This window comes from Helianthus annuus, chromosome 10, assembly GCF_002127325.2.
Source record: "Helianthus annuus cultivar XRQ/B chromosome 10, HanXRQr2.0-SUNRISE, whole genome shotgun sequence".
Taxonomy (NCBI): Eukaryota; Viridiplantae; Streptophyta; class Magnoliopsida; order Asterales; family Asteraceae; genus Helianthus; species Helianthus annuus.
Genome location: NC_035442.2, coordinates 180926798 through 180952824, shown reverse-complemented (window position 1 = coordinate 180952824; position 26027 = coordinate 180926798). Strand labels below are relative to the sequence as shown.

General features: G+C 39.0%; 2 protein-coding genes and 2 long non-coding RNA genes across 5 annotated transcripts; 2 read left to right on the top strand and 2 right to left on the bottom strand.

Annotated features, from left to right (window-relative positions):
* Positions 1-3472: 3472 nt before the first annotated feature.
* LOC110887003 (guanine nucleotide-binding protein subunit gamma 3) lies at positions 3473-5565 on the top strand. Of its 2 annotated transcripts, none has more exons than XM_022134898.2 (5): positions 3473-3723; positions 4682-4734; positions 4807-4851; positions 4922-4972; positions 5055-5565. In XM_022134898.2, the coding sequence occupies exons 1-5, from the start codon at positions 3622-3624 to the stop codon at positions 5503-5505; spliced, it is 702 nt and encodes a 233-aa protein (XP_021990590.1). In that variant the 5' UTR covers positions 3473-3621; the 3' UTR covers positions 5506-5565. The 2 variants fall into 2 exon arrangements, with proteins under 2 accessions (XP_021990590.1, XP_021990591.1); XM_022134899.2 differs by having other exon boundaries at positions 3477-3723; positions 4928-4972.
* Positions 5536-8336, bottom strand: LOC110887002 (subtilisin-like protease SBT1.8). Its single transcript, XM_022134897.2, has 2 exons — positions 6574-8336; positions 5536-6371 (listed from the first exon to the last, which is right to left on the bottom strand). Exons 1-2 carry the CDS (start codon positions 8168-8170, stop codon positions 5701-5703), a joined length of 2268 nt encoding a protein of 755 aa, XP_021990589.1. The 5' UTR covers positions 8171-8336; the 3' UTR covers positions 5536-5700.
* Positions 8337-12381: 4045 nt separating this feature from the next.
* On the bottom strand, positions 12382-16931 carry LOC110887000. Its single transcript, XR_002563100.2, has 2 exons — positions 16810-16931; positions 12382-12789 (listed from the first exon to the last, which is right to left on the bottom strand). It is a non-coding gene; the product is annotated as an uncharacterized LOC110887000 (long non-coding RNA).
* On the top strand, positions 13759-14622 carry LOC110887001. Its single transcript, XR_004870114.1, has 2 exons — positions 13759-14292; positions 14403-14622. It is a non-coding gene; the product is annotated as an uncharacterized LOC110887001 (long non-coding RNA).
* Positions 16932-26027: the final 9096 nt, after the last annotated feature.

Genomic DNA, 26027 nt, shown 5'->3' with positions numbered 1-26027 from the left:
GTTAGAAGGGCTTCGCAACGAACTAAACCACGTCCAAAACGGAGCTAAGATGAATGAGATATCGATGCTCAAAGTTTGGTGTTTGAAACTTGAATGCTGAAATAAGTGGGAAAGTGGCACCTTGTCCCACATAGGATGAGAGATGGAACTTAAAGGGGTATTTAAGTAGGATCTCTCCATCCTTATTGTTTCATGGAAGCACACACTAGCGTCCTCGCGAAGGGTGCGGAGCACCCTAACTCGCACTCGCACACGCTCGCTCGCTCGCGCGCGCGTGGCGTGGGCGAGGAGGCGCTTTGATGGCGCACTTTGCACTTTGCACTTCGCACGCTCGCATCGCCGAGAGCCGCCTTTGTATTTTTGACCGCGCGCGTGTGGTGGAGCACAGGGGTTGCAAGGACCAAGTGGTAGGTGATGTGGGGCATGACGTGGGCAGTCAAGCGCATGCGCGCGCGAGTACACATGGCACGGAGGCGCGCGGTTGCACGCATGGTGCGTGGGTCCTGCTGTGTCGTGCGCGGCGCACCAGAGTGAGCCAATACGGCGCGACTGTGTGGCGCGCTCGTATAGGCTCACAGGTGACGTGGCGCACGCGCGCATGGACTTGAGTCAAGTGGACGCACCGCGCATGCGGGTGCAAACCTGCGCGCGCACCAGTGTGTCTTGCGCGCGCGCATGCGCGCATGGACCTGAGTGAGTATGGCGCACGCGCGCATGGCAGTGAGGCAAGTGGACGCACCGCGCGTGAGGTTGCAGACCTGCGTGCGCGGAAGTGTGTCTTGCGCGCGCGCGCGCGGAAGCTTGCTGCTGCAGTTAATGCTAGTGCAGTTACATTCAGCATTTGAAACTGACGAAGTTAATGCGTTTGACTAAGAATTAAATGACGAATTAAAGTGCATTAAAGACGTTTAATGCAGTTTAATTCACCCATTTAATTCGTTTTTCAGTTTCTTCAAGACCTGCAGTATAAATAGGAGGTTCCTATGGCAGATTCATGACACCGAAAAATTACAAGCTTCATACAATCTTCTCTCTACAGATTTCATAATCTTCTCTCAAGGCGCAAGGTACTCGTTCGGGTTGGAGTCAAGACCGGCAGTGCAACTGCTTGAGGCTGTTGTATCCTGGAAACAAACGTGTTCTCCTGGGAGACACGAAATTTGTTTTAAGGGACCCGTGTCTAACACGATCCTCAGCCAAGAACAGTTTCGTCTGTTCGAGTTTTCTGTCTTTGTTTTTCCCTTTTTCAGTTGTAATTGTATTTACTTTTTAGTTGTAATTCTGTTATTGTTCTTGTATTTCAAGTTAATAAATAATTTTATTTATTTTACACGAACGGATTCCTACAGCTAGTCGGGCAGCGGGGTGGGGACTAGTGATTAATCGGGATTAATTTGATTAATCGCCGACTAATCGGGGATTAATCGGCAGGCATCTGGTCGGGATTTTTACAACCATGGTTTTAAATTTTGATAGTTCAGTTGTGGTTTAAAAAAAAAGTTACTAAAAGTTTGAACAAGTATTAGGGGTGGTAAGGGTGTACGGTGTGGAAAGTGGTAAACCCACTTTACCGATTGGCAAACCAATGCCAACTTGTTTGCCGAACACCATTTGCCGAAAAGGGGGGTAAAATCAGTGAGTGGATGCCGATTCGGGAAGAGGGAGGGATGTGAGAGAGAGGGTATTGTGGGGTGGGGTCCAATCCAATCTCAACCAATCACACTTTTTTCCTTTTTTTAAAAAAAAAAATAGTTTACCACTTCACCAAGTGTCTAAACCATTGCTAACATTTTGAGCATAGTTTACCACTTTGACATGGCACACTCTCATTGGTTGATTTTTTAGTTTGCCACTCAAAGTGTTTAACCACTCCCTACACCCTAAACTATCAAATTTTTAGGAAAAATATAAAAATTATCTATATAATTAGGGGTGGTAGAGTATCAAATTTTTAGGAAAAATATAAAAATTATATGTATAAGGTATTATAATGGAAGTCAGTTGTTTCTATTTTTCTTTATGTATAGCGTGAACTCTGAATAATATTTTTATCAGAAATTAATAAAGTTTTTTTTTCTTTTTGAGAATCTTTATTTCCATCGTTATTCCTTACCTTACCTATGTAGGAAGGTGTTTTTTGGAGTATAGATAGAAAAGTGGGTGGTGAATTATGTATCCCAGTTTTCTGTTTAGAATAGTTTTTCGAGTAGACGAATGGTGTAATTTGTATCTTAGTTCTACCGATTATTATCCGTTAGATTTTTCCAGTTTGAAATCCTAAGCCTCTGTATATCAAAAAGGGATACCAAAGCTGGTGGGAAACCGGTTTCCCACCGATTGATTAGACGTTTGATACTAACCTTTTAGGGTTACACCATTTTTTACTTTTAAAAATTACTTTACAAGCAACTGAAAAATTAAAATCCACAAATTCAGTTACGAAATTGTAAAATAAAATAAGTTTTCGGTTATTGGATGGGTTCATCTTTTTATACAAAATCAAAACCAGACCTTAAAATTCGACTTTTGGAAAATACAAAACCTTAATGTTGATTTTTGTTTAGCCTCGATCGATTATTTTGGTACTGTTTGTGAATTTGTGCAAGAGTAGAAGCCCATAATATATGAACGTATATTTTTAACATACCCTAAGGCAGCTCAAGCCCATATTCCAGTAGTTATTATTTTGAATTAATAATGAAATGAAACGTGGGTGGAGTGAAGAAAAAAAGAAGTTGATAGGACAAGGGAAGGGAGGTAAAAAGGAAAAGAAAAAAAAAGGACTGCCATCATCACATGTGACAATTGACAGTTTCTAAGGGTGAAGGGGGTGCACCCCTAATTAGGTGAGTGAAATTTTTTTTTAACCCAATCATACGTTGCCATGTCATTTCCCCTCTATAACTCCCCTCTTGTCCAAAAACGTACGGGGTGCACCCCTCTTAGGGGAGTTGTTTTTTTATTAAAAAAAAAAAAACAAAAAGTTGATTGGTTGTTACAGCCATGGGGCCCACCATCTCTCTCTCTCTTGTTCGGTGACTGAACGCCCAATACCCTCACCGATTTGGGCTCCCGCAAGGTTGGCGGTGCCACCCCGATCGACAAAAGCGTTCCCCGCTTGAACTCCCCGAAGACGCCCCGAGCAGCCTAATCGTTTTTTCTTTTTCATTTGAATGAACTCATTTGATAATCACTCACCTAGTAATTGTATGATTTCATTCCACACATTCTTTGCTACAGCTATGTTTTCTTTTAAATTAAAATTCAACAGTAGCAGTTGTAGAAGGCAGGCAGGCAGGCAGTCACGTGTGGAGTGGCAGTGGATCTACGTCTTCCATTGCATTGCAGGCTGGTTAAGTTGGGTTAGAAGAAGTAATTAGTTAGTTATTAATATTCAAAAATAGTAAATATTGAATGAGGAGGGAGGGAGGGAGAGAGACATTATTGTGAGTGAGTGAGTGTACTAGTAGCCTCTGCAGGCTGCAGCAGCAGCAGTTATCCCCACTCTGTCACCACCACAGTAATAATTTCAATTTCTTCAATTTCCATTTCCTGATCTATACCTACTTACTATCCTCTCTCACCTCACCATCCAGATTCACATACCCTCGCTCGCTCTCTATGGCGATGCTTCCCAGACCTAAGTCGCCGCCAGAGTTATACGGCAAACGGAGAGAGTTGGCAAAGGTTGTCATGTTGGAAAGAGAAATCGGTTTCCTTAAGGTATCATCTATCTAGCTACTTTCTTCCATTGCTGCCTGCCTGCATGCATCACCTTCCTTTCCTTTCCTTTCCATTCCTCTCTCTGTTACTTGTTTTGGCAATTACAATGTTCTCTTTTATTATTTATTATTATTATTATTATTTCTGTCATTGGTTTACTGAAATGCTTCTTCATCCCTTTCTTCTCTCTCCTCCACATTACAACTGCTTCTTTTTTCCTTATTTGGAAAAAATTGAAATGTGCTACTACTAATTTTGGGATTTCTTCACTTTAACATTGAGCGCACCGGGCAAAAATCACTTTGCTTTAGCATCCGCAGGGACCATAAAAGTTAAAAAAAAAAAAAAAAAAAAAAGCCTAATTTTGGGATTTATTGTCAATTAAGCACTAAACTGCGGACTTATTGCTTATTGAGTTATTGTTATCACTTAACACTCATTTATAGCCGCCTCTTCTTCGCTGGTTGCTTGGTGCTAGAATTAAACTATGTATTTAACAAAGTTTATTATATAATACATACCTTGTTTTTGGTATAGTTCCTAAGAGCATTCATATCCTAACCATCAAATTATGTGAGAAGGGGTTTTTATATTATAAAGGGTATAAAAAATGGTTGTTAGTAGAGGAGAGAGAAAATGTTACTGTTCATCTGTATATTTGGGAGGACACTGTTCACCCGTTATAATTTTTTAATATATTTTGAAAGTAGTTGTGAATGGAAGTGAGAGAAAAATGTAATGATAATATTATTTAATTGAAAGGAGAGAGAAAAAGTATTTGTTTTTAGTGGAAATATATTGATATAGGAGTTGTTTTTTAATGGAATGTATGTATAATTTGATGGATTGGATGTGAATGCTCTAATAACATCTATATATTATTTGTAAGCAGAGTTTTTATGTATATTTTAAACACATGTTATTATCTGAAAATGAGTGTTGGAGTGACTGACTGCAGGAAGAGTTGAAGTCTATTGAAAAGTTACAGCCGGCTTCTTCTTGCATCAAAGAGTAAGTTAGTTTTGTCCTAGTTTCACTCACTATCCAACCAAGACTGACTACTGTTTGATGATATACATACAGGGTTGCGGATTATGTTGTCACAACCCCAGAACCATTGATCACTGTGTACGTATGACCCCTCCCCTCCCTTAGTTAAACCAAACCATCTATCTCTCTTAATTTGTTTTTAATTTAGGTGCAGCAAAACTGGCAAATCTTGTACTGGTTTCTGGAAGTGGCTTTTATGGTATCCCTACGTTTCTCATTCTTATGCTTTCTCTAAGCAGCTATTATGGATGGATTTTTTATTAGTTATTTGTTTATTGCAGTGGATATTCGTGCTTCGACTTGTCATGTCTTCGCTGTTGCTGCTACTGCTCTTTACCCCGCAACTGTTGTTCTCTTGAAATGCCACACTGTTGCTGCTCCTTACCCCGCTGCTGCTGCTGCTGCGACTGTGACTGTTGTTGTTCATGGTCAATGCCAAAGTGCACTTGCCCAACTCCAAGCTGGCCTGCGTGTTTAAAACCATGCTCATGTTGCCCTAACTGTACTTCTAGTTGCTGCAGAATTCCCCGGTGCAAATGTTGTTGTTGGCCAACCACCACCACCAAATGCCGCCCCTCATGCTCATGCTCCTGCTCATGTTGGCCAACTAAGTGCTCATGTCCTAAACTCCCAAAATGTTTCAGCTGTACCCTAGAAAACTACTGCTGTTATTCTTCTTCTTCTTCTTCTTCTTGTCAATGCAGCAGCCGCAGCTTCTTCTGCTGCTGCTAATGTACCTATGAAATAAATAAGCATACATAATAATAATAATGCAAACTTCCTTTCTCTTAATTGCATACATTTAGATAATGATAAACAACACCTGCTGCTTGCTTTGCGTGTATTACTATTACATTAATTAATTAAGCACTAGAAACAGAGCCCATTGTGGTTTCTATGTGCAAGTCAAAATTATAATAAATCAAACTAAGCAAATCGTTCCCACCCAAAAGCAACCGGGCTCCTAACTTGATTCTCCGCATTCTTCCAAGTTATAGACCCAAATGCATCCCCACTTCCACCTCGTTGTTGGCGTTGGGAGACGAACGTAACCGTGTACCTCATCCTATCTCCCACATTCTTGAAAACAAGTTGTTTTGGTTTGACCCTAACTTCAACTCCTTGTGGCGCCTCTGCTTCCACATTATAAACCGACCCAGCAGCTCCCACGTTGGTTAGCTGACGGGTGTATCTCACCACTCGCGACTTCCCAAAAAGGACCGAGAACGAGGGGTAGTTCAATCGGCCTGGGTCCCCTAGTCTTTTGGTACAAGCGGTCATGTTGGGGCGGTTGACCACAGCCTGTACTTGCTTGATGTCGTACCCTAAAGAGCAAACGAATGCAATGTACTCTTCTGTTGAGATATCATAGACAAGGCCAGGAGAGATGGCCTTGTGTGGATCAACATGACCTGCTCCATGAGCCCACGGGGTGGAAGGTTGTCCACCGGCTGCATCACGTAGGGGTGATCTGGTGTTGTCAAGCGTGTAGGCGGTTGTCATGAGAGCAGACTTGATGGCGCTGGGGCTCCATCCTGGATGTGCTGCTTTCAGCAGGGCTGCTAACCCACTGATATGAGGGCAGGACATGGATGTACCTGGCCAGTTTAATCACTCATACTTAGTAAATTAATTCAATCAAGTTTAATTTTTTAATTATAAATAGACTATATTATCTGGCAGCAGTACACACTAACTAATGGAGGCATCTTCACACATGCACTAAGATCTTAAGAATGCATTATTTAATCCCTGGCATCAAATTTTATGACCATTTGTCACTAATTAAAAAATAATTACCTGACATAATGTTGAACTGAGTTTTCCGTGTATCGGTCTCTAAGCCGGTGGGTCCTATCCCTTCTGACCACCCAGCCAGGATGTTGACTCCTGGACCGATCACGTCCGGCTTGAGTATCTGCGGTGTGACCATGTTAGGACCTCTGGAACTAAATGCTGCCACCACGGGGGACGGTTTAACTCCCAAAACAGTCCCTCCAAACCTAAGCAGTGCCATGGGATTGGCCTCTGTTTTCAAGTACTCCCTGATCTCATCCCCAGTCTTCCTCCCAACCGCCACTGCGGGCAGCAAATGGCTGTCTGCCACCAACTCCTCTCCACTCTCAGCGGTGTTCCCCAGTATCATCCCGATCCCTCCGGCTTCTTTCACCACCTGACCCTTCTCAACACGCGGATTCACACCCCTGTCACAAAACACCACTTTACCACGTACAGCCTCCGGTTGGAGGGAACCGGATAAGCATAAATTACTTGAATTACCAGTAAAGTAAACCAATTCCACCGGTTTATCACCCATGCCTTTCCCACTATACAGAGACACCCCGGTTGCCCGTTTACCGTTTCCTAAAATTGCATAGGCCGGGAAATCACGGTCTAGAGTCCCCGCCCCGACCGTCATTATCCATGGAGCCACGTTGGCCAGTGAAGTCTTGGCAGGGCCACTGTTTCCGGCAGAACAGGATACGAACACACCCATCTCCATGGCTTTAAAGGCCCCTATGGCAATCGTATCGCGATAGTAAGGCGCAGAACCTCCACCCAAAGACATAGACAACACATCTACGCCATCAGAAATTGCACGATCCATACCCGCTAGGATATCGGATCCAAAACACCCAGTTTTCCAACAAACTTTGTACGTGGCAACCCGCGCGTGCACGGCCATTCCACGGGCAGTGCCACTAGCAAAGCCAAAGAGACTGGCGTTGGCCACTTGGGATCCCGCTGCGGTTGTTGACGTGTGCGTCCCGTGACCGTCTTGGTCACGAGGCGAATCCTTCTCTTTGGAAATAACCCCCGCTGCCAACCTAAAGCCTTTAGAAAACTTCCGGGCTCCTATCAGTTTTTTATTGCACACGGTTGGCTTAAAATCTTCTCCTTCTTCACACTGACCGCGCCACCGACTAGGAACGGCGGGCATCCCGGCATCGTCAAAACTTCTGGACTCGGGCCACACTCCTGTGTCAAGAACGCCGATGATGACATCATGGGCGGGCGCATTGAGTTGTTGGCCTGTCCACAATCCCAATTCGTCTTGAATCCCTAAGAACTCAGGGGTGCGAGTGGTGTGGAGTTGGTAGAGGGTGTCCTCGTAGACTCCGAGTACGGAATCGGATTGTCGGAGGGCCTCAACCTGTTCCAGATCTAAGGAAGCGGAGAAACCGTGGTAGGCGGTTGTGTAGGAATAGAGGATTGCATCAGGGGTGGTGGTAGATGCAAGAGACTGGAGGCTGTCAGCGTACCAGTCGTGATGTGTGAGATAAGATGTGGGCTTTAGATGGTGATTCATTTGGACGATGTAGGTTCGCTTATCATCGGCGGTTGACGGGTCTAGCAAGAAGCATAAGCATAACCAGAACCAGAGAAGAGAGGCCATGGAATGGAATGGAATAGAATAGATCGGATCAAGGGAGACTGGTGTCGTCTTTATAAGCAAGCGAGTGTTGTTGGGGGGATTTTATTACTTAAATTCTCATTACATTACACTTAACTGCATTTTATTTTTCCTTTTCTGTAATAAAATATACCCTTTTTCCTTGTCTCATTTTCCTAAACGCCTACCCTTGTGTTTTATAGCCGCTATATGTGTTATTTTTAAGTATTTCTCATGTTTTTATTATTATTATTATATTATTATATGATATTAAAGAACAAGTTAAAGGAATGAAGGAAGAAGTTGAAGGAAGTCACAAGATATTTGTTTGCTTCTTAAAAAACAATACACAAACATTTCTTTTTTCTTTGTTTCCATTTGCATTCACATGTATTTGCATTCCTGTATAAATTGAGATATTTGTAAGGCTACTCGGTGTGGGAAATGGCCTAGGGCCGGCGACGCACCAACGCACCGCCCTCTAGGTCCGTCCCCGTCGTTGGCGTCCTCCCAAAGATGTTCTCGCCGGGCCTCATTCTCTCTCTCTCTCTCTCTCTTCTTCTTTATACACACACATATACATACATACACACACACATATATATACATATATATATTTAGGCACATCCTCCACACCCTAAGTCTATCCCCTTTAGGCCCGTCCTTGCACCCACTTACGTTTACGTGTACACCTACATAACAAAATATCCTTTGAGGACTACCCTCTTTCACACCCTATATCCTAACCATGTGTTGCAATAATATCGTATTTATTGAACATGCATGATAATATTTCTAGATATCAAATAATGAGTTAACAATGTTGTTGGCTTCATGCATCAAAAATGACGGCATTTTGAAGAAAAAAAAAAAAAGCTTCACACATTTCCATGAATTGTCTGCTTCTAGGTGAGAATTTCTATACTTTTTATGTATTAAAAGTTATATATTTATGCTAATTGTAGGAAAGTTGATGTAAAATCACGTTTACTTTTATCATCAAAAATTTATGAATGAATGATTTAGCCCATCTTATTTCTACTTGTTTTTCTCTTTCAAAAGAATTTTCCTGTTAAAAAAAATCTACTTTTTTCTGTTTCAAAAGAATTTTTATTATTATATTATATTATTATTATAATGGAAAAAGAAGTTCAAAAAGTATGAAAAAGGGAGCGCCAGCGCACCGATGCTGACGGTATGGATAGTGTAACGGCTCTTTTATCAGTTCTAGGTAGCCTCAAAAAATGTCTTCTGCCCGTTGTAAATCATTCTTTTTATTATTTTTTTAACATCAAATTTCTTTACTCCTGTTGTTGTCTACGAAATCTGAAGCTAAGGGTGTAAGGAGTGGTTAAACACTTTGGAGTGGCAAACCAAAAAACCGACCAATCAGAGCGCGTCATGTCAATCAGTCAAAAGTGTTTAAACTTTTGTGAAAAGTGTTGGCAATGGTTTAGACACTTGGTGAAGTGGTAAACTATTTTTTTTAAAAAAAAGAAAAAGTTGTGATTGGTTGAGATAGGAATGGACCCCACCCACAATACCCTATCTCTTTCTCAATCACTTTCCCCGCATCGGCAAGGCATCCCCGATTCTTGAGTTGTTCGGCAACGGCAAAACCTCGGCGGCAGTGTTTGCCGATCGGCAAAAAGGTTGGTTTGCCGCGTCCCACTCCGCACACCCTAAGATCTCTCCCTCAAAGTGTTTAAAGGCATTCCCTTTGCTAAGACTAGTGGGTATAGAGAGCTTCGTCCCCAAGAGGATGGGCCGTCACGTCGGCGCCACGTAGGAGTGGCTTGGAGGGGATGGACCTAGGGGGGTGGAGGATGAACCCCTTTATGTATAGATATATGTATGTATGTATGTATAGGTATATGTGAGAGAAGGGCGGAGAAGGGAGGCCCGTGAAAAACGTCGGGTGGCAACCGGTTTCGACGGGACGGGGCGAGAGGGGCGGTGTGAGGGACCGGCGCCGGGCCTCGCTGGACCTAAGCCTGCCCCCATACCGCTTGGTCTAATAGACCACCACCCCATCCATTCTTCTATTATTTATTTAAAATATCCTTGTTAAACCCTTTTTCAAATGGCTATTCTTCTTATACCTATTTTTTCTCAATTTACTGTATAAGATTTCATGTTGCATTCACATGTTTTGTTATTCAATACCCCTTGTATTAACATATAAGCGACTTTAATATAATCCGTAAAAAGTTTACTCAAGTGTTCTCAACATTTATCGTAATTTTTAGCTTATATTTTTCATTTATTTCAATCTAATCATCAAAAATGATACAATAATATATAAAGAGTTAACTTCCGTTTTCCTCCCTATGATTTGGTCACTTTAACAGTTTTGCACCAATCATTTAAAAACGACCATTTTCCTCCTTGATGTTTCGATCTTGTCGCCAGTTTGCTCCCCGGCTCTAACTCCATCCATATTGTATGTTAAATGGAAGGGTATTTTGCTAATTTCAAGTATAACATAATGGTACTTGAATTACAAAAATACCCTTTCAATTAACATACAATATGGATGGAGTTAGAGCCGGGGAGCAAACTGGTGACAAGATCAAAACATTAAGGAGAAAAATGACCATTTTTAAATGATTGAAGCAAAACGGTTAAAGTGACCAAATCACAAGAAAAAAAACCAAAGTTAAAATAATTAATCCGCCATGTCTAGATGAAACAAACTGCAGGAGTAGGATCAAATACAAACCACATTTTGCATACAAACTGTAAAAACCATTTAAAAAGTGTCACGTGACATCCAAACAATTATAGAGAAATGATAAAATAATATCCTAAATAATATCAATTATATTGAATTCCCTATAAATATGTTAACAAGCAATTAATCTTTATTTGGATATTTATTTTGTTTTCAATGTGCTAATTAAGAAAAGTGCTGATATCATTCAAATATGTGTTAAAATCAATTATCTTGACTAATTTTCGTGTGCTAATATAATTCAAAAGTGCTACTTTTATGTATGTATTGTTTTGGTATGTGCTAATTTAACTTTTTTTAAGTGCTAGGATATGTTCTTACGGTTTGTAGGATAAATACGGTTTGTACCGGAACCAACCCCACAAAGTGCATAGTGAGGATGACGTGTTAGGCAGGCCCACCCCGCAAATTGTGGCAGCAGTTGCTACTTGCTACAAAATTACAAATTAACAAAGTATATTAAAATAATTAAATGCCCCGTGATTACTGCCCCGAAACACAATGTAAAAGAAAGAAGCCCAGCACCTTGATATTTTCTCTAGTGACAAATATTTTTGTCGTAACCTAACCAAGTGTTTGAAGATCCATAATCATTTTACTTTACACGCTTTGAATCATTGGATTTGTTAGTGCTTACTGGTCAATCCTGTCTCTCTTTTCCTTCCAATTGCTTTCAGCTAATCATGCAATCAAACTTAATTAATACTACTACACTCCAATCCTTTTTTTTTTTTTTTTTTTTTTTTTTTTTTTTTTTTTTTTTTTTTTTTTTTTTTTTTGAACGGCAAATTTGGATCACTGACGGACCACTGGAGTATCATCATGCCACCAGAGGAACCACCCGATCATATCCATCTCCACTAGGCATAATGCCACACCAATTCAGGAGGAAACCCAATAAACATGGGAAAACCCCCCTTGTAGGAATCGAACCCAGGACCTATTGGTCCCAAAGCCTTATCCCACCACCAAGATGCCACTAGGCTATAAAGCCATGGGCACTACACTCCAATCCTAATCAACACTTTTCAATTTCTTACCTAAAATCAACATATCATCATATCATAGTGTTGGGGGAGTAATAAGCTGAACCAATAAAATACTATAAACTAGTGAAGGTGGTAGGTATGGTAAGGTATGGTATGATTTGATAGCAAGTGTTGTACAGCTAGCTCTCTCTGCCCATTAACAAAAGGAAGTCCCTCCCAATGGAGCACTAAAAACCACCACTACAAGCACCATCTATAGCTACCACCTGCCTGCCTGCCTGTAGATATAATTTCTTAAACAAATCCCTTCTTCTAATGCATTATTCACTATTACCTGAGAGCAAATATCTTAATTAAATGTGTGGCAACATAACATCATAAGAACGGTTTACCCTCTACGTACATACATTAATTAACAAATTAATTAATAAAGGAGGAGGGAGAGAGCATGCCATGCATGTAGGACCGACCAAACCAACAAGAAGATAAAGTTGGAAAGAGGAAGTAGGGTTTACTTTACTGAAATGATCAAAGCATGAGGCCACTCCCACTTTTACATTATAATAATTGTACATCCACCATTTCAATTTAATAATAATTTGCTTTCTTGCATGTGTGAAATTACAATTCAGTACTCAAAACAAGATCAATTCGTCTCAAAACAAACAGGGTGACTCCACTCCACTAACCAAATGAAAGCATGTTATTTGGTTGTTTCACATTCTTCATCTTATCTTATGAATCAGGTCCACTAAATGGTTATTTGTTAATAAAGATAGGAATGTTAATGTACCACATCATCATTAGCAATAACTCCTTTAAACCTAGGTGTAGATTTATAAGCTTCTCATCTTTATCCACGTGGCTATGAGCATCTCCAATAATTCTACTTTCTCAGACTGAAATAGTACAATGTTGTCAAAATATAACACCCCAATCTTATCTCTAATACTATTTGTGTGAAGAAAAGTAACAACAGGCAGCTTGCACTAAAACTCATTTTTAACCCTATATTTTTATTTGAGTTAAATGCCATTTTAGTCCCTGTGGTTTGGGCCATTTTGCCAGTTTAGTCCAAAGGTTTTATTTTTAACCTGTGGGTCCAAAAAGGTTTCAGAGTTGCCATTTTAGTCCACTGGGTTAACTTCATCCATTTTTTCTGTTAACGAGAAGGCCAATTCGGTCGTTTTATATGGCTGAATTGCCCTTTTAGTTAACAGAATTACATACAAAATGACCGAATTGACATTCTCGTTAACAGAAAAAATGGATGAAGTTAACCAAGTGGACTAAAATGGCAACTGTGAAACCTTTTTGGACCCACAGGTTAAAAATGAAACCTTTGGACTAAACTGGCAAAATGACCCAAACCACAGAGGCTAAAATGGCATTTAACTCTTTTTATTTTATCCTAATCATGTTTTTATGAATTCATATAACTTTTCACCTAATCTTGTTATATAAAATAAGGTTAACAACTTTCTCATTAACACCATCAAAGGCATTTGTTTAAACAGGTAGAACGTAAAGTTATAACAAACTGATATAACCGTAAATGTAAATTAAACAGTTAAACATTTGATAAAATTACAAGTTTTAAACTAATTGAAGAAATATATGGTAATGATCTAGTACTAACTTTTTTATTGGTAAGCATATCCCTAAAAGATTTTCTTTTTTACCCTATTTTAGGGCAAAAGCTTAGTGGAGATGCCCTAATACATAATTTAAGATTAACTTGATAATCTCAATGGTGGAGCCCTTTGTTAAGTGGTCAGCTGGCATGTTTAAGTCAATCTAGCTAAGCATATTATTATGAATACATCTCTTATGTAATTTTTTTATCACCTCCAAATAAGTACATAAATAAGACTATTCTAGCGTGCCTATGGAGATAGGTTGGATAAACCGAACCACATAATTTCTCGTCGTGTTTACTTCAGTTTTGAATGTGTGCGTCTTGTGCAATCTGTGTGTGTTTAGTTTTGTCCTGTTTGGTGCCACAACCGATCATCAGCAGCAACTTGCGGCTGCTGTTTCTGTTTCTGTTATCCGACCATTGCCACCACCTGTGGTCACTGTTGTGTTTCTCAAGCAACCAGAAAGTTCGTTCAGGTCAGCCGTGACACCCCAAAGAAATGGTACCAGAGCTTCAGGCTCAGTTTAATCAGAGATCATGACAGAAGAAGGGAAGATCAACAAGTTTGATGGATATGCCAGAGGACTATCTGTATCAGAAAAAGCCGTTGTCTGGAAAAACCAAAAGATATGCTTGATGCGGACTGGGATTTGTTGGATCAACACGAAAAAATTACGTTTTGGATTACTGAAGGCCTTATCAAACATGTACGGAAAGTCGTCTGCATTTCGAATTCAACAATTAGTAAATACTAGAATGAAAGGTGTGTCCGTTGCTACTCATATCAATTGTTTTAATTAAATCGTATCTGAATTAGTATCCCTAACGATAAATTAGGTTGGGTTTTGTTAACCTCGTGTGTTCGAAAAGCAGAAAAAAGGTTACTTTCACAAAGTCAGGCAAGATACCTAAAGCCAAAAAGTTAGGGCGTTTTCATGCGAAGGCCTACAGACCAACACCAGTATTATTTCAAATTCATAGACAATTCGACTTGAAAGGTATGAGTTTACTTTCTTAAAAATAAATCTGAGGTTTTTACTATGTTAAGAGATGGAACACTGTTGTTGAAAATGAAACTAACTTGAGGGTCAAATGCTTAAAGGAGGCGAGTATAGAAGCACCAAATTTTGTAGACTACTATCTCGAACATGGAATAAGATGTTGCAAAGACACCTCATGTAGCTGAAGGCGCTCAAATGAAAGAGCTAGGAGTATGAGACTTCAGACAGGACTTCTAAGAATATTCTACTCGTTTCCGTTAGGTTTCAAAGTTCCAAAGGAAGAATGGCAAGACTTGAAAGTTTTCAGATGTAATATGTTCGCGTTCAATATGTTGACAGGGACAAGCTAGCTCTGAAGTCAAAGAATTGCACATTCAATGGCTATCCTTCAGAAAATAATCAGTATACATTGTTTATAAACTGGAGGATTTCATAACATAAAGGAAATCAGAAGTAGAGATGTCACCTTCAACTTATTGCATAAAGGTAGCTCTGTGTTTAAAAAAAATAGAGGCTGTCGGCCGTCCTATGAGGGTACACAGATGCTGATTCAGGTGGCTGCGGAGATTCATAGAAAAGTTAAAGCACAATTGGTTACATATTTACACTGGGAGGAACAACAATTAATTAAATGTCTAGACTCTAGACTTCATTAAAGTGTGGCTCTTTCAACCACCGAAGCAGATTACATGTCAGTAAGTAAAGAGCTCTTGTTAAAGAACTTTCTTGAAGAAACAAGAGGACTATCCTATATCCTGTGGCAAACAGAGTGCCATTCATATTGTGAAGAATCAATATTTCATGGCACATCCAATTAAGATATCATTTTATCATTTCATTAGAGGGCTGGCTGATTAATGATGCTACTTTGAAACTAGATAAAATCCCTGGCAGCGGATATGTTTACAAAGGTCGTGACATTGGATGAGTTGAAGGCCTTCACAAGTAATCAAAGAGAAGGTGTCACACTAGTTTGAGGGGGTTTACACAGAGGATGAGCGCAGTTAATGTGATGAGCCTTCAAGTGAGAGATAACATGTTAAGTGTGGAGGCTGGTTAGGAGCAGCCGACCTTGTTTAAGTAGGTTAGGGAAACCGGCCCTAATCTAGCTTAGCATAGTATTATAAAGACATATGTAATCTGTAATTATCACCGCCAAACAAACAAAATAGCCTCGTCTAGTGCGACCATTAAGACTGAACCACCTAAATTCTTGTGTCGTATTAATTTCAATTTTAAGTGTGTGCCTTTTGTACAATCTGTGTGTGTTTTGTGCCTCAACAGTGACTTGCGGCTGCTGTTTCTGTTGTCCAGCAGCGGTCACCTCCTGTGGTCATTGTTGTGTTTCTCAAACAACCAGAAAGTTTGTTCTTGTCGTGAGTCGTGATACCCCCAACCCCCTTCAGGTCTAAGTGCTACTATAGCCAAACCCTCCAGGAATAAACCCCTTTCAGGTTTTACTACTACATAAACAACCTGTGTCTTAAACAATAACCCAATGACATAACCACAAGTTTATTTGCTATTCTGTTTATGAGAAAATAAGCAGCAGTTATGTTTTTTGACTAGTTCTCTTTACACTCACTCACAGCTATGTTTTTGTTTTGTAATTTAAATAAATTGTCTATTATTACAACATTAAGATTCCTATTTGATACTGTGGTTGGCAAGATTCTGATGTATAAAGCAAACAACAGGACAGGACATGATGTCATGACATCATTTTTGAAATGTCTTCTTATTAGAAGATATATAGAAAGAGGGGTCAACTAATGCATCATATCTATCAACCCTAAAAAAATCATCCAGAGAAGTGAATCATGCAAAATTACAAACCTAACGTCCCAAACTAATAGATGGAAAAACATGTAAAATTGCAAATTATAATAACTCAGAATATACAGTTAACTAAATTTTGAATTGAAATCTAATATAATTACAAAAGCACATTCACTTATATATGTTTTAGTTAATATGAGAACCTAGTGAGATGTTCAAGTCACATTGCCCTCAGTGGGTGTTTGGTATTTATTTAATTTTAAAACTGCTTATTTGTGTGTGTATCATAATCAGTTTAGGTGTATATATACTTTCAGAAACTGATGATGTATCTTCTGAACCCAATAATCAGATAAATCAGTTTCAAGCATCACCTGAAATAAACCCAAATTAATCTAACTTCTCTAGGTAGGTTAGAATGCAACAAATGAAAAAACAAGGACTCGAAGGTTTAACAGTATCTGCATAACCAGTAAATTAAAATACGAAACGATACGTACCCCAAGGCCAAGCCCAAAGAGAAACACTTATCGCTCTTGGTTGAAGAAGACGACTGAACAGTGAACAGTGAACCTACCATCGCCAGCCGGAACCATGATATCACTTTAACGGCCCCATAACATGAAGTATTATATATGGCCTATTCGAGATGTCATATTTGGGCTTTAAATGACATGTAGACTTGGAGCCCACACAAATCAGGTTTTTCAATACCACTTCCGGTTAGGTTTAGGCGGTGTTGTAAAAATCGCGACTAGGCGGCAATTAATCGCAAGTCAGCCAGTGACTGAGTAATTTTTCGTTAATCAGTCCATTAATCGCTAGTCGGACCTAGTCAGGCCTAATCGGGCCTAGTCGGACCTAGTCGGCCAGCAAAAAATCGGCCATTCGGACCTAGTCGGCCAGCAAAAAATCGGCCATTCCACCAGATTCTGAAAAAAAAACCTGTATATTCCAGCCAAAACCTCTAAATTCCGACCAATTTCCAACCAAACCATGTGAATTCCAACAATTAATCTTGTATACTTAAAAAAAAATGAGTTGAGTAAGAGTTAAAACCTAGCTACTTAAAATATATGCCTATAAAAATGTGTATATGTATACATAAACTGAAAATTACATATGGAAAACCCGATCCGATTAATCCCGATTAATCTCGAGTAATCCTGAGTAGTCGCTAGTCCCCACTTCACCGGCCGACTAGCGAGTTCTCCAACCTTAGGTTTAGGTATTGAAAAGGGCTCTTCTATTTGGAGTACATCTCCACATTCTAGTTCAACACCTGCTGTCTCGTACTCTCGTATAAGGTTTGTATAGCCCTATACGAGTAACCTTAAACACCAGAATTGATAGCGTTAATTCTTGTCTAGCGACTGGTCATATACGCCTTGTATAGAGCTATACGTACCCTATACGAGGCACATTAAAGTTTTTCCACTAAAACTTGGCAAATTGGTATCCTTTACGATGTGTATAGATGTTTAAGATTTTTTTCGATATTTATTTTAAAAAGGGTGAATATTTATTAAAAATTATGATATTTTGTACAATACTTTTTATATATATTACAGAAATTATTTAAAAAATTTATGTAAAAAATAAACATTTTATGCATCATGTATAGTATCATATTGTGTCGTGTCATATAATATCATATCGTGTTGTATCATATTCTATTAAATGTTGACTTTTTTGTTTAAACATTTATATAACTTTTTTATTAAATAACACAAATATTTATAACGAAACGAAACTAAAGAATCGTACTACATTACATGTAACCAACCAACCATTCTAAAAACTATAAATAAACATTACAAATATAACCAACTGAAACTTCAAATATATACATAATAAGTTTGTACAGACATAAGAAAATCAAAATACAACTAAATGTGAAGTAGAAAAAAGACAAGGAACTAGCCTAAACCTGCGGATCCTAGCCAGCCTCTGGAGAATCTTGACGTACTGGATCATGCTCCGTATACTGTCGTGGCGGTGGTCTCGGTCACGGCTTGCCACCAGCAACGCGTACCCTATCCATATCACCCTCAATAACTGTATCAACAAGTCCTCAAGCCAGTCTATCCAGCACTCAAGCCTATGAAATGTGGTCACCATACTCGGGGTCGTATCTCGGTAAACGTGTTGAGGGTACTAGGGCGGTTGCAGTGGCAGCGGCTGCTCTACCGCTGGTGCGATATCATGATTAACCGGAACGGCTGACTCATCCTTGCCCTCGATCACCTCATAATAAATCGATATCACCTCTGGCAATGGATTGGGGATAAAAATCTAGTGGTCCCTCGTGCGAAATTAAAGGCCACCCCAGTGAACTTTCACGTCATGCATGCCCAACACTGAGCATCGATCTAACCTCGACCGCTTGATTGGGCGAGACAAATGGGGGTCCCGGTCCGGGTGGAGGCCTAGGTGGTGGGCAATCATGGTGATGTACGCCCCTCCGTGCAACAACCTCCATTACCACTATATGATGTGCAATTAGAACAACATGATGAAGTGCTAAGTTAAACTCAATTCTTGCTAGAGATATGGAATTCTACAACTGTCAAATATGTGACACAAATATTGTCAATAATCCTTTAATTGTGAAGCTAACCCTAAGATGATAAGTCGATTACCTAGGAATAACCAGATGAATCCCGTGTTAACAAGTATCCAAAGTATCACACAATGACTATAAAATAACCTAGCAATCCAACTCACCAATCGCTTCGTCAGGATTGGATACTGATGTGATCAAAATACAACATATGAATTATGTCAAATACGGCGTAAAAGCAACCCTCTTTTAGTACTAATGTTGGAAAAAGCTCGTGTTTTCGTTCCTTTTATATTTTCAGGGGTAAAAGAGCTTAAATTTGCAAAAGGAGCAAAAAGATAGCAAAATCCAACATAAATGCAAAAAAGAAGGAATTGTCGCAGATCGTCAGGCCCCAACTCACATCCAAACCTCAAAATAACAAGAACAGAAGGCCAACACAGGGCCGTGTCCACCTGACCCGGGTCGTGTCCAAGGGTGGATACTAGGGAGAAGAAAAAGACAACTGCAATAGACAAAAATGGCAACCAACACGAGGTCGTGCTAAGCTAACACGAGGTGTGGTCAACTCAAAGATTTGCAGAATCTGCGATAGTACAACAAGTACTTTGGTCACGGGTCGTGTTAGTACAATATCTGACAAGCAATTAATAAGGATGAGAGGGAGAGATGGGCACGGGGTCGTGCCAGGCGGGCATGGGCCGTGCTGAAGCTTCTGTTTATAGCTATAAATAGGAGTGCTTGGTTCCACTTCAACTCATCCCTTGGCAAACCACTTCTCTCTCACTTGCCACCACTCCACCACCACTACAACACCATCATCCATTTCCATCTTTAGAGTGTGTGTGTAGTCTCGGGATCCAAGATTGATCGGAAGAATCTTTGTCAAATAAAGGCCATGCTTGGCTAAATTCTTACATCACTTGGTGAAGACTTTTCTTTTATGTATTTCTTTTATGATTTCCAATCTTTGGCTCCTTTTTAACTGGGTATGTATTAATGACGTTAATAAATAGTTTTTTTATTGAAGGCGAATTTACTCAATCATTCTTCATATGTTCGTTGATTCAACATATTCATGTCTTTACGGTCTATATAAAGCATGTTAATTGCCTGGAAGGGGGCTAGAAGGGTGGTTTGGGTAATTCTATGTCTCGTTCAGTGTATAGATCCTGCGAGAACCTAGTTCAAGCCCAGTAACACCTCACGAGTTGGAGCGGGCATCACCCAACACGGGAGAGGTGCAAAAAGCTTGAATCCCTTATTCTTAAACTTTTATTAAAACATTAAACCAACCCCGAGAGAACTGTATCCCTGTTGACTCAGACCAACGGGTTGAGGGTGATCGTCGCCTCAAAAGGGGGGTCCACCACATTTTGCATTAATAACTTACTTAATTATCTTTCAATAATCCAACCTCTTGGGATTGTATCCTTGTTGACTCAAACCACAAGGTTGAGGGTAACGTCCCCTTGGAAGAGGGGCCTACTACTATAACTAAAATAATCTCTTAAAATGCCCAAAGTGCGGAAATCATCAAAGGGGTACATGAAAGATAAGTTGGATCCAAGTGATTCGTTCTTGTCTATCATTTTTATTTTATTTTTATTTTCTATTTTTATCTTTTTATTAGCTTGAAAATCTTTTCTCAAAAGTTGGTTCGATTAGACGTTGAAGATAAACCGGTACTAAGAGCTCTTATGTCCTTGGACGACCTCGGTATCTTGCTATCACTATACTACGTCCGCGAGGGGTATACTTGCCCTATGCGTGTGTGTAGAGTGATAGTGAAATACCGTGTTTTATAAATTTAAAATTTGAAATCGGCGAGTAAAAAGAGCTAAAATAACTAAAAAATATATCCACCCGCATGCACGTTAGATACATACTTAACCTAGTTGATTTTAACAGTTTAGTTAGCTTGCATTATCTCTAATCACAAGCTCTAGACCGAAAACCTGTTGATTAATGACTTACTAGTGATTTAAAAGATTTAAGGGCGTATCTCTACATGCCAAGACCAACAAAATCATCAAACAAACCAATAATCACAACCAAGACCAGTACGCATAATCATAATCAACAACAAATCATTGTTATTTTGAATCAATCATAATTAATTTGGTCAAAAAGTCAAATAAGCAAGTCAAATCATTGTTCAATAGTCATATAAAGCTAAGTGGCTATGGAAAATTAGCCTATAATCATGAAAGAAACAAAAACACAAAAAAAGTTACGATTTGTTGGAAAAAAGGAAATAATAAGTAGTTCAACTACTAGCCTGCTTACTTAAATTAATTCATTAGTCTACTAGCTTTCTTAATTAATTAAAAAGCATCGCGAGCTTGGTAACGGATCACAAATTTTCTCATCTTTTATGGTTTCCGAAAATCTAAAGTCGGTCCATCCCTTTTCATCTACAACCAAAATGGATTTCTCGTCTATCCTATGGTCTATGTACATGATATCGTTCTCACATAAAATCATATCACGTTTACTAATCAATTTGTCCTCACTTTGGCCAATCGGTTCTCCATTAAAGAATTGGGCTCTCTCCATCACTTTCTTGGCATTGAGGTTATACCCACCTCCAATGGTCTTATCCTTTCTCAACATGGTCATTATAACAACCCTCAAAAACACCCCTAAACGCTCTAATTATACCCCGTATATACATAAACGAACTCGAATATCCTTAATTTTAACAAAAATCAAATAAAACAAATAATATAGGCCGCTCGCGGGCCGCGACCAAGCCCACCAGATGTCTCGCGGGGTGCGAGGATCTGCTGCCTGGCGAAACCTCAGGCTGCCACATGTCCAGTTATGTGTTGAACCTATACAAGTGACTAACCTGACTTAAGCCCTAGTCTAGTCTCTCGCGGGCCACGAAGGGCCGACCCCAGTGGGTCGCAGGGCGCGAGCCATCCTAAAATCAGCCTATAAATAGAGGCCGTTGGCCTCATTCTCAAATCGTTCATCAAATCTTTCTCTCACAATTTCTAGTAGGCGAAAATTATCGGGTATTATACCCGTAAAACACGAAGCTCTGCCTCGTTGTAAGTATTTTAACCCCCGCTCGCTAATTCGTTACCCTACCCGATTGATCTAGGGCTCCGTAGCGCATGTCAAGGCTCTGCCTGACTCAGTTCGTTGGAGTTTTATCTCGTGTTGTAAGGCTAATGTGATTTGGGTTATCTTACTAACACGTGTGCATTGTTTATTTTTAATAGATAATAATCAGGAACACCAACAGGAAGCTATAGTATTACCTAAGTCTACAATGTGAGTCATTCTCTTTTTCTACCAAACTGTTTTACAAAACCTCAAATGTTTTCAGTTATACTTACAGTGATTGAGTCTATGTATTTTACAATTGCTGATGGTATGTGGGGTTTTGTATACACTCCTAGTAATCCGTTACTATTGGACAATGAGTTAGCCAATGAGTAACATGACCACAGTCATGGAACTGCCAACATGACAAATACTGAATGAGTATATTGGTATATATAAACATTGTAATCGCTCTCAATACTGTAAAGTTATAAAAACTTGTTTTGATTAAACTGAGATGCACTCGCCAGTATTTCTTGCTGATAAAATCTTTTTAATACGCGTTTCAGGTAACTTAATGTGAAGCTAATAGAAGCCAGCCATGGAGCACTGAAAGCTTAAATAAGTGGCTATAAAAGTCACCTAAATAAAAGAAGATTTTGTTTTAAATAATTAGGGTTTATCCCTATAAATGTATTATCAATGGAACATGGGTTTTATCCCATTTATTTATTATAAAAGTTTGATGTTTTGAACTCTGAAATTTATTTCCTAACTACGATCCTGATGTTTTAATTCCATTGCCAAATTAATAAACACTGATACCACCAGCTCTGCGTTTCTCGTGGCGCCCGCTCTCGGGGTAGGGGTTGGGGTTGCGGCAGTCATAGCCAAGATATATTGACTCTTTTCCATGTGGATAGGGCAAGGAAGGTAGTTATATCGTTAAAATCTTCAGTTGCTCTCACTTTCATGGATGAGTTTCTAAGTGTTGATCTGACACCCGATTGAAACTAATGGGATCCTTGCAATACTTAGCATTACGAGACCACATGTCTGCTTTGCTATGAATAAGTTTTCACTATCCTTCAGAGACACACTAGCAGGCCCTTAGATGGGTCCCAAAATACTTGAAATGCACAATTCATTGTGGTTTATTATATGTTGCGGATCATCTATGGATCTAAAGGCACATTCTGATTGCGGAGGCATAAATAATAGTGGTCACTCTACCACTGCATATCTTTTATACGTTGGATATAATTATCTATTGGCGATCAGCCTGACAAAAGTCGGTCTCTTTATCCTCTATTAAACCTCAATATAAGGTTCTGGCTAATGCAACATCTAAAGTTTCTTGAGTTCAAAATCTTCTTACTTATTTGGGCATTATTTATTCTCAACCTCTAGCCTTGTACTGTGGCAACACAAGAGACACATACTTGTGTGCTAATCCAGTCTATCACTCACAACACGTTGCATTGGATTATCATTTTGCTATGGAGAAAGTTAATGATGGCTCACTACGAGTTCAACATATAACTCCTTTGATGAGTTGGCATACACTTTCACCAAACCACTTGGTTGCGGTCATTTTCTGTGTCTTTGTTTTAAGATTAGAGTTAAGAGATAATATTTAATGTTCTTGTAATTCTCATTGTCTTTAAATTGTTGCTCTTGTATTTTCCAAAGTCACCTAATTAATGTTCTTGTATTTCCCATTGTTAGGCTGTTCATTTTGGCTTTATAGGCCACATTTTGTACATGTAAATTTCATCAAATCTATATACACGTTGATATCATACTCTTTATAGTCAGTGCATATTCTTGAGGTAGTTGTAATTTGTTAATGATGGTATCATATGAATCATGATTCTGTTTGAGGTGTTTCAAACTTTTAGTTCAGACATTGGATCATCAAAAGGGTTTCCAAACCATGTTTTCCAAGCAGGACCCAACTTAGGTTTAGATCACTATTTTGTTTATAGAATGACAATACCATTGTAAAGAATGCTACCGAACATACTTTAGTAGCATCTGAAACTTTATATAATTGAAAGAATTGCTCATTTTTGTATAACCAAAAAGAAAGATCTTCACCCATGAATGTTTGGAATTAAATTGAGAAGAGTTATTGTAATTCTTCGTGTTTTGTTCTACATTTCGACCTCTCATGTTTGTTAGTTCATTTTGTTATTCCAATCATGAATTGTATCGGTTAATTCCTTGATTATTTATCCAATCGATAAACTAATTACTTCTACGACTGTTTTAAGTGAAATTGTCCTGTACTTAAGTCTCATCTATTCTTTCTAAACTTTGTTGCAATTATTGACACCCATGTACATTTGTGTCAAATAGGAGTATATGATATGTGAAGACAAGGGTGATTTTCTTCTATGCATTTGAACGTCTTCATCATAAGGGTTCTGATTTGGATTTTTTTTAATTTTCCTTTTGATTTTATTTTGGAGTTGTCTACACAAAGGGTTCAATCTGATTGTCGTTAGACCCGTAGTGGTTCAAGAGTTCTAACAATTATCTGGACTTGTTTTAGGCCTATGGAACCAAGTTCTGAGTACATCCCCTCAAGTCTCGGGTCCATTATTAGGTTGAGTTTTCAAGGACACTTTCGTTGAGGCCTAACCCAAGCGACTATATGAAAAGTTCCAATAGTACAACTCCAAGGCTATAAACATCATCAGGCTTTTAAAATAAATCCAACTTTCATTTTGTATATATGTATATGATATTACGTCTCATGACCAGGAGCAACATATCCATGCATGCCCATAACTCAGGTAACATACGTGTCATGTCATTCAAGACCATCCTTGTTAGTCTAAAGTCCAATAGCTTAGTTGTGTAATCAAGAAATAAACAACAAAAATCAAGGAGTTAAGCATGATATTTGAAGGTTGACACCATGATATTAATAAGGAATACTGTTGAGTTACTATGCGAATAAAATCCAATAAATTGTTTGAATCCATAAAATTGTGATACATGGTTCGCGAAAAAAAAAAGCAAGTCCTTTTGCATCATCTAAAACGATTTCATTCACGTGGACTATAATATAAAAGTGATATTAAACACGATTTTAATACGATACATAAATAATTAATACAGAAGGAAATCTGGGCTTTAATTATCACACATCCTAGCATTTGATTTATTATACGCAAGTAATTTATATTAGTTTCAAAGCCTTGATATATAATTATATATATATATATGTTAAACCCATTAAGTCTAACTGTTTTTCAAATCATTCTCCACCATTAGATCTTGCTGAGATAAAATCTCAGCCACTTAAACTCACAAAAAAATAACTTCCATAATAGCAGTTCAAAGAAGTTCAAGGCAGTTTCTTCACAGGTGGTTACCACCGTCTTTTTCTGCCCATTCTCTCCACAATTCAAGCTGGTGGTTTTGCTTCACTCATGACCTCCACGACTCCAGCCTCCTACAATCCTGGTAAACCGCCAATTCAACTGCCCACTCTATCCTAATTTTAGGGTTTGAAGAGGTTAAATGTAGAATGATGAGCGCAAGAAGGAAATCTGAAGTGGAGTTCTCCTTGACGACGGTTCCCCCATGCTCTTGTAATTGCCGATTTGTGCTTCTCACCCACCCATAAATCATGGGTTCTATCTCCAAATAAAAAATGCAAGAAAGTAGATGCCTCCTACGATTGACAGAGTTCTCCAGAGCAGGGTTTGATCTAATTGATAGGGTAAGCATCTAGATTGAAATTAGGGTTTCTTATGATTGTAATTTTTCTGTTCTCGAACTTCCATCAGTTGGTGCAGTTCATCAAACCAGGATGCCTTCCACTGATTCAGTTCTCCTCCCGCGAGTTCAAGGTTAGTGAATTCTTAGTCTGAAATTATTATTTTTTATTTCTTCTGATTCTTTCCTGCTGTTTCCAATCACCACCGTTTTGCCTTTGGTGGCATAAACAATTGACTCTAGCTGAAGAATCATTAACTCACATGGATAGTGTGTTAACTATGACAGTTAATTACTTTCAATGGTTATGCATCCAAGATCTATTGGTACAAAGACACTTTTTGATGCTTATGCTTTTTGGGCAGG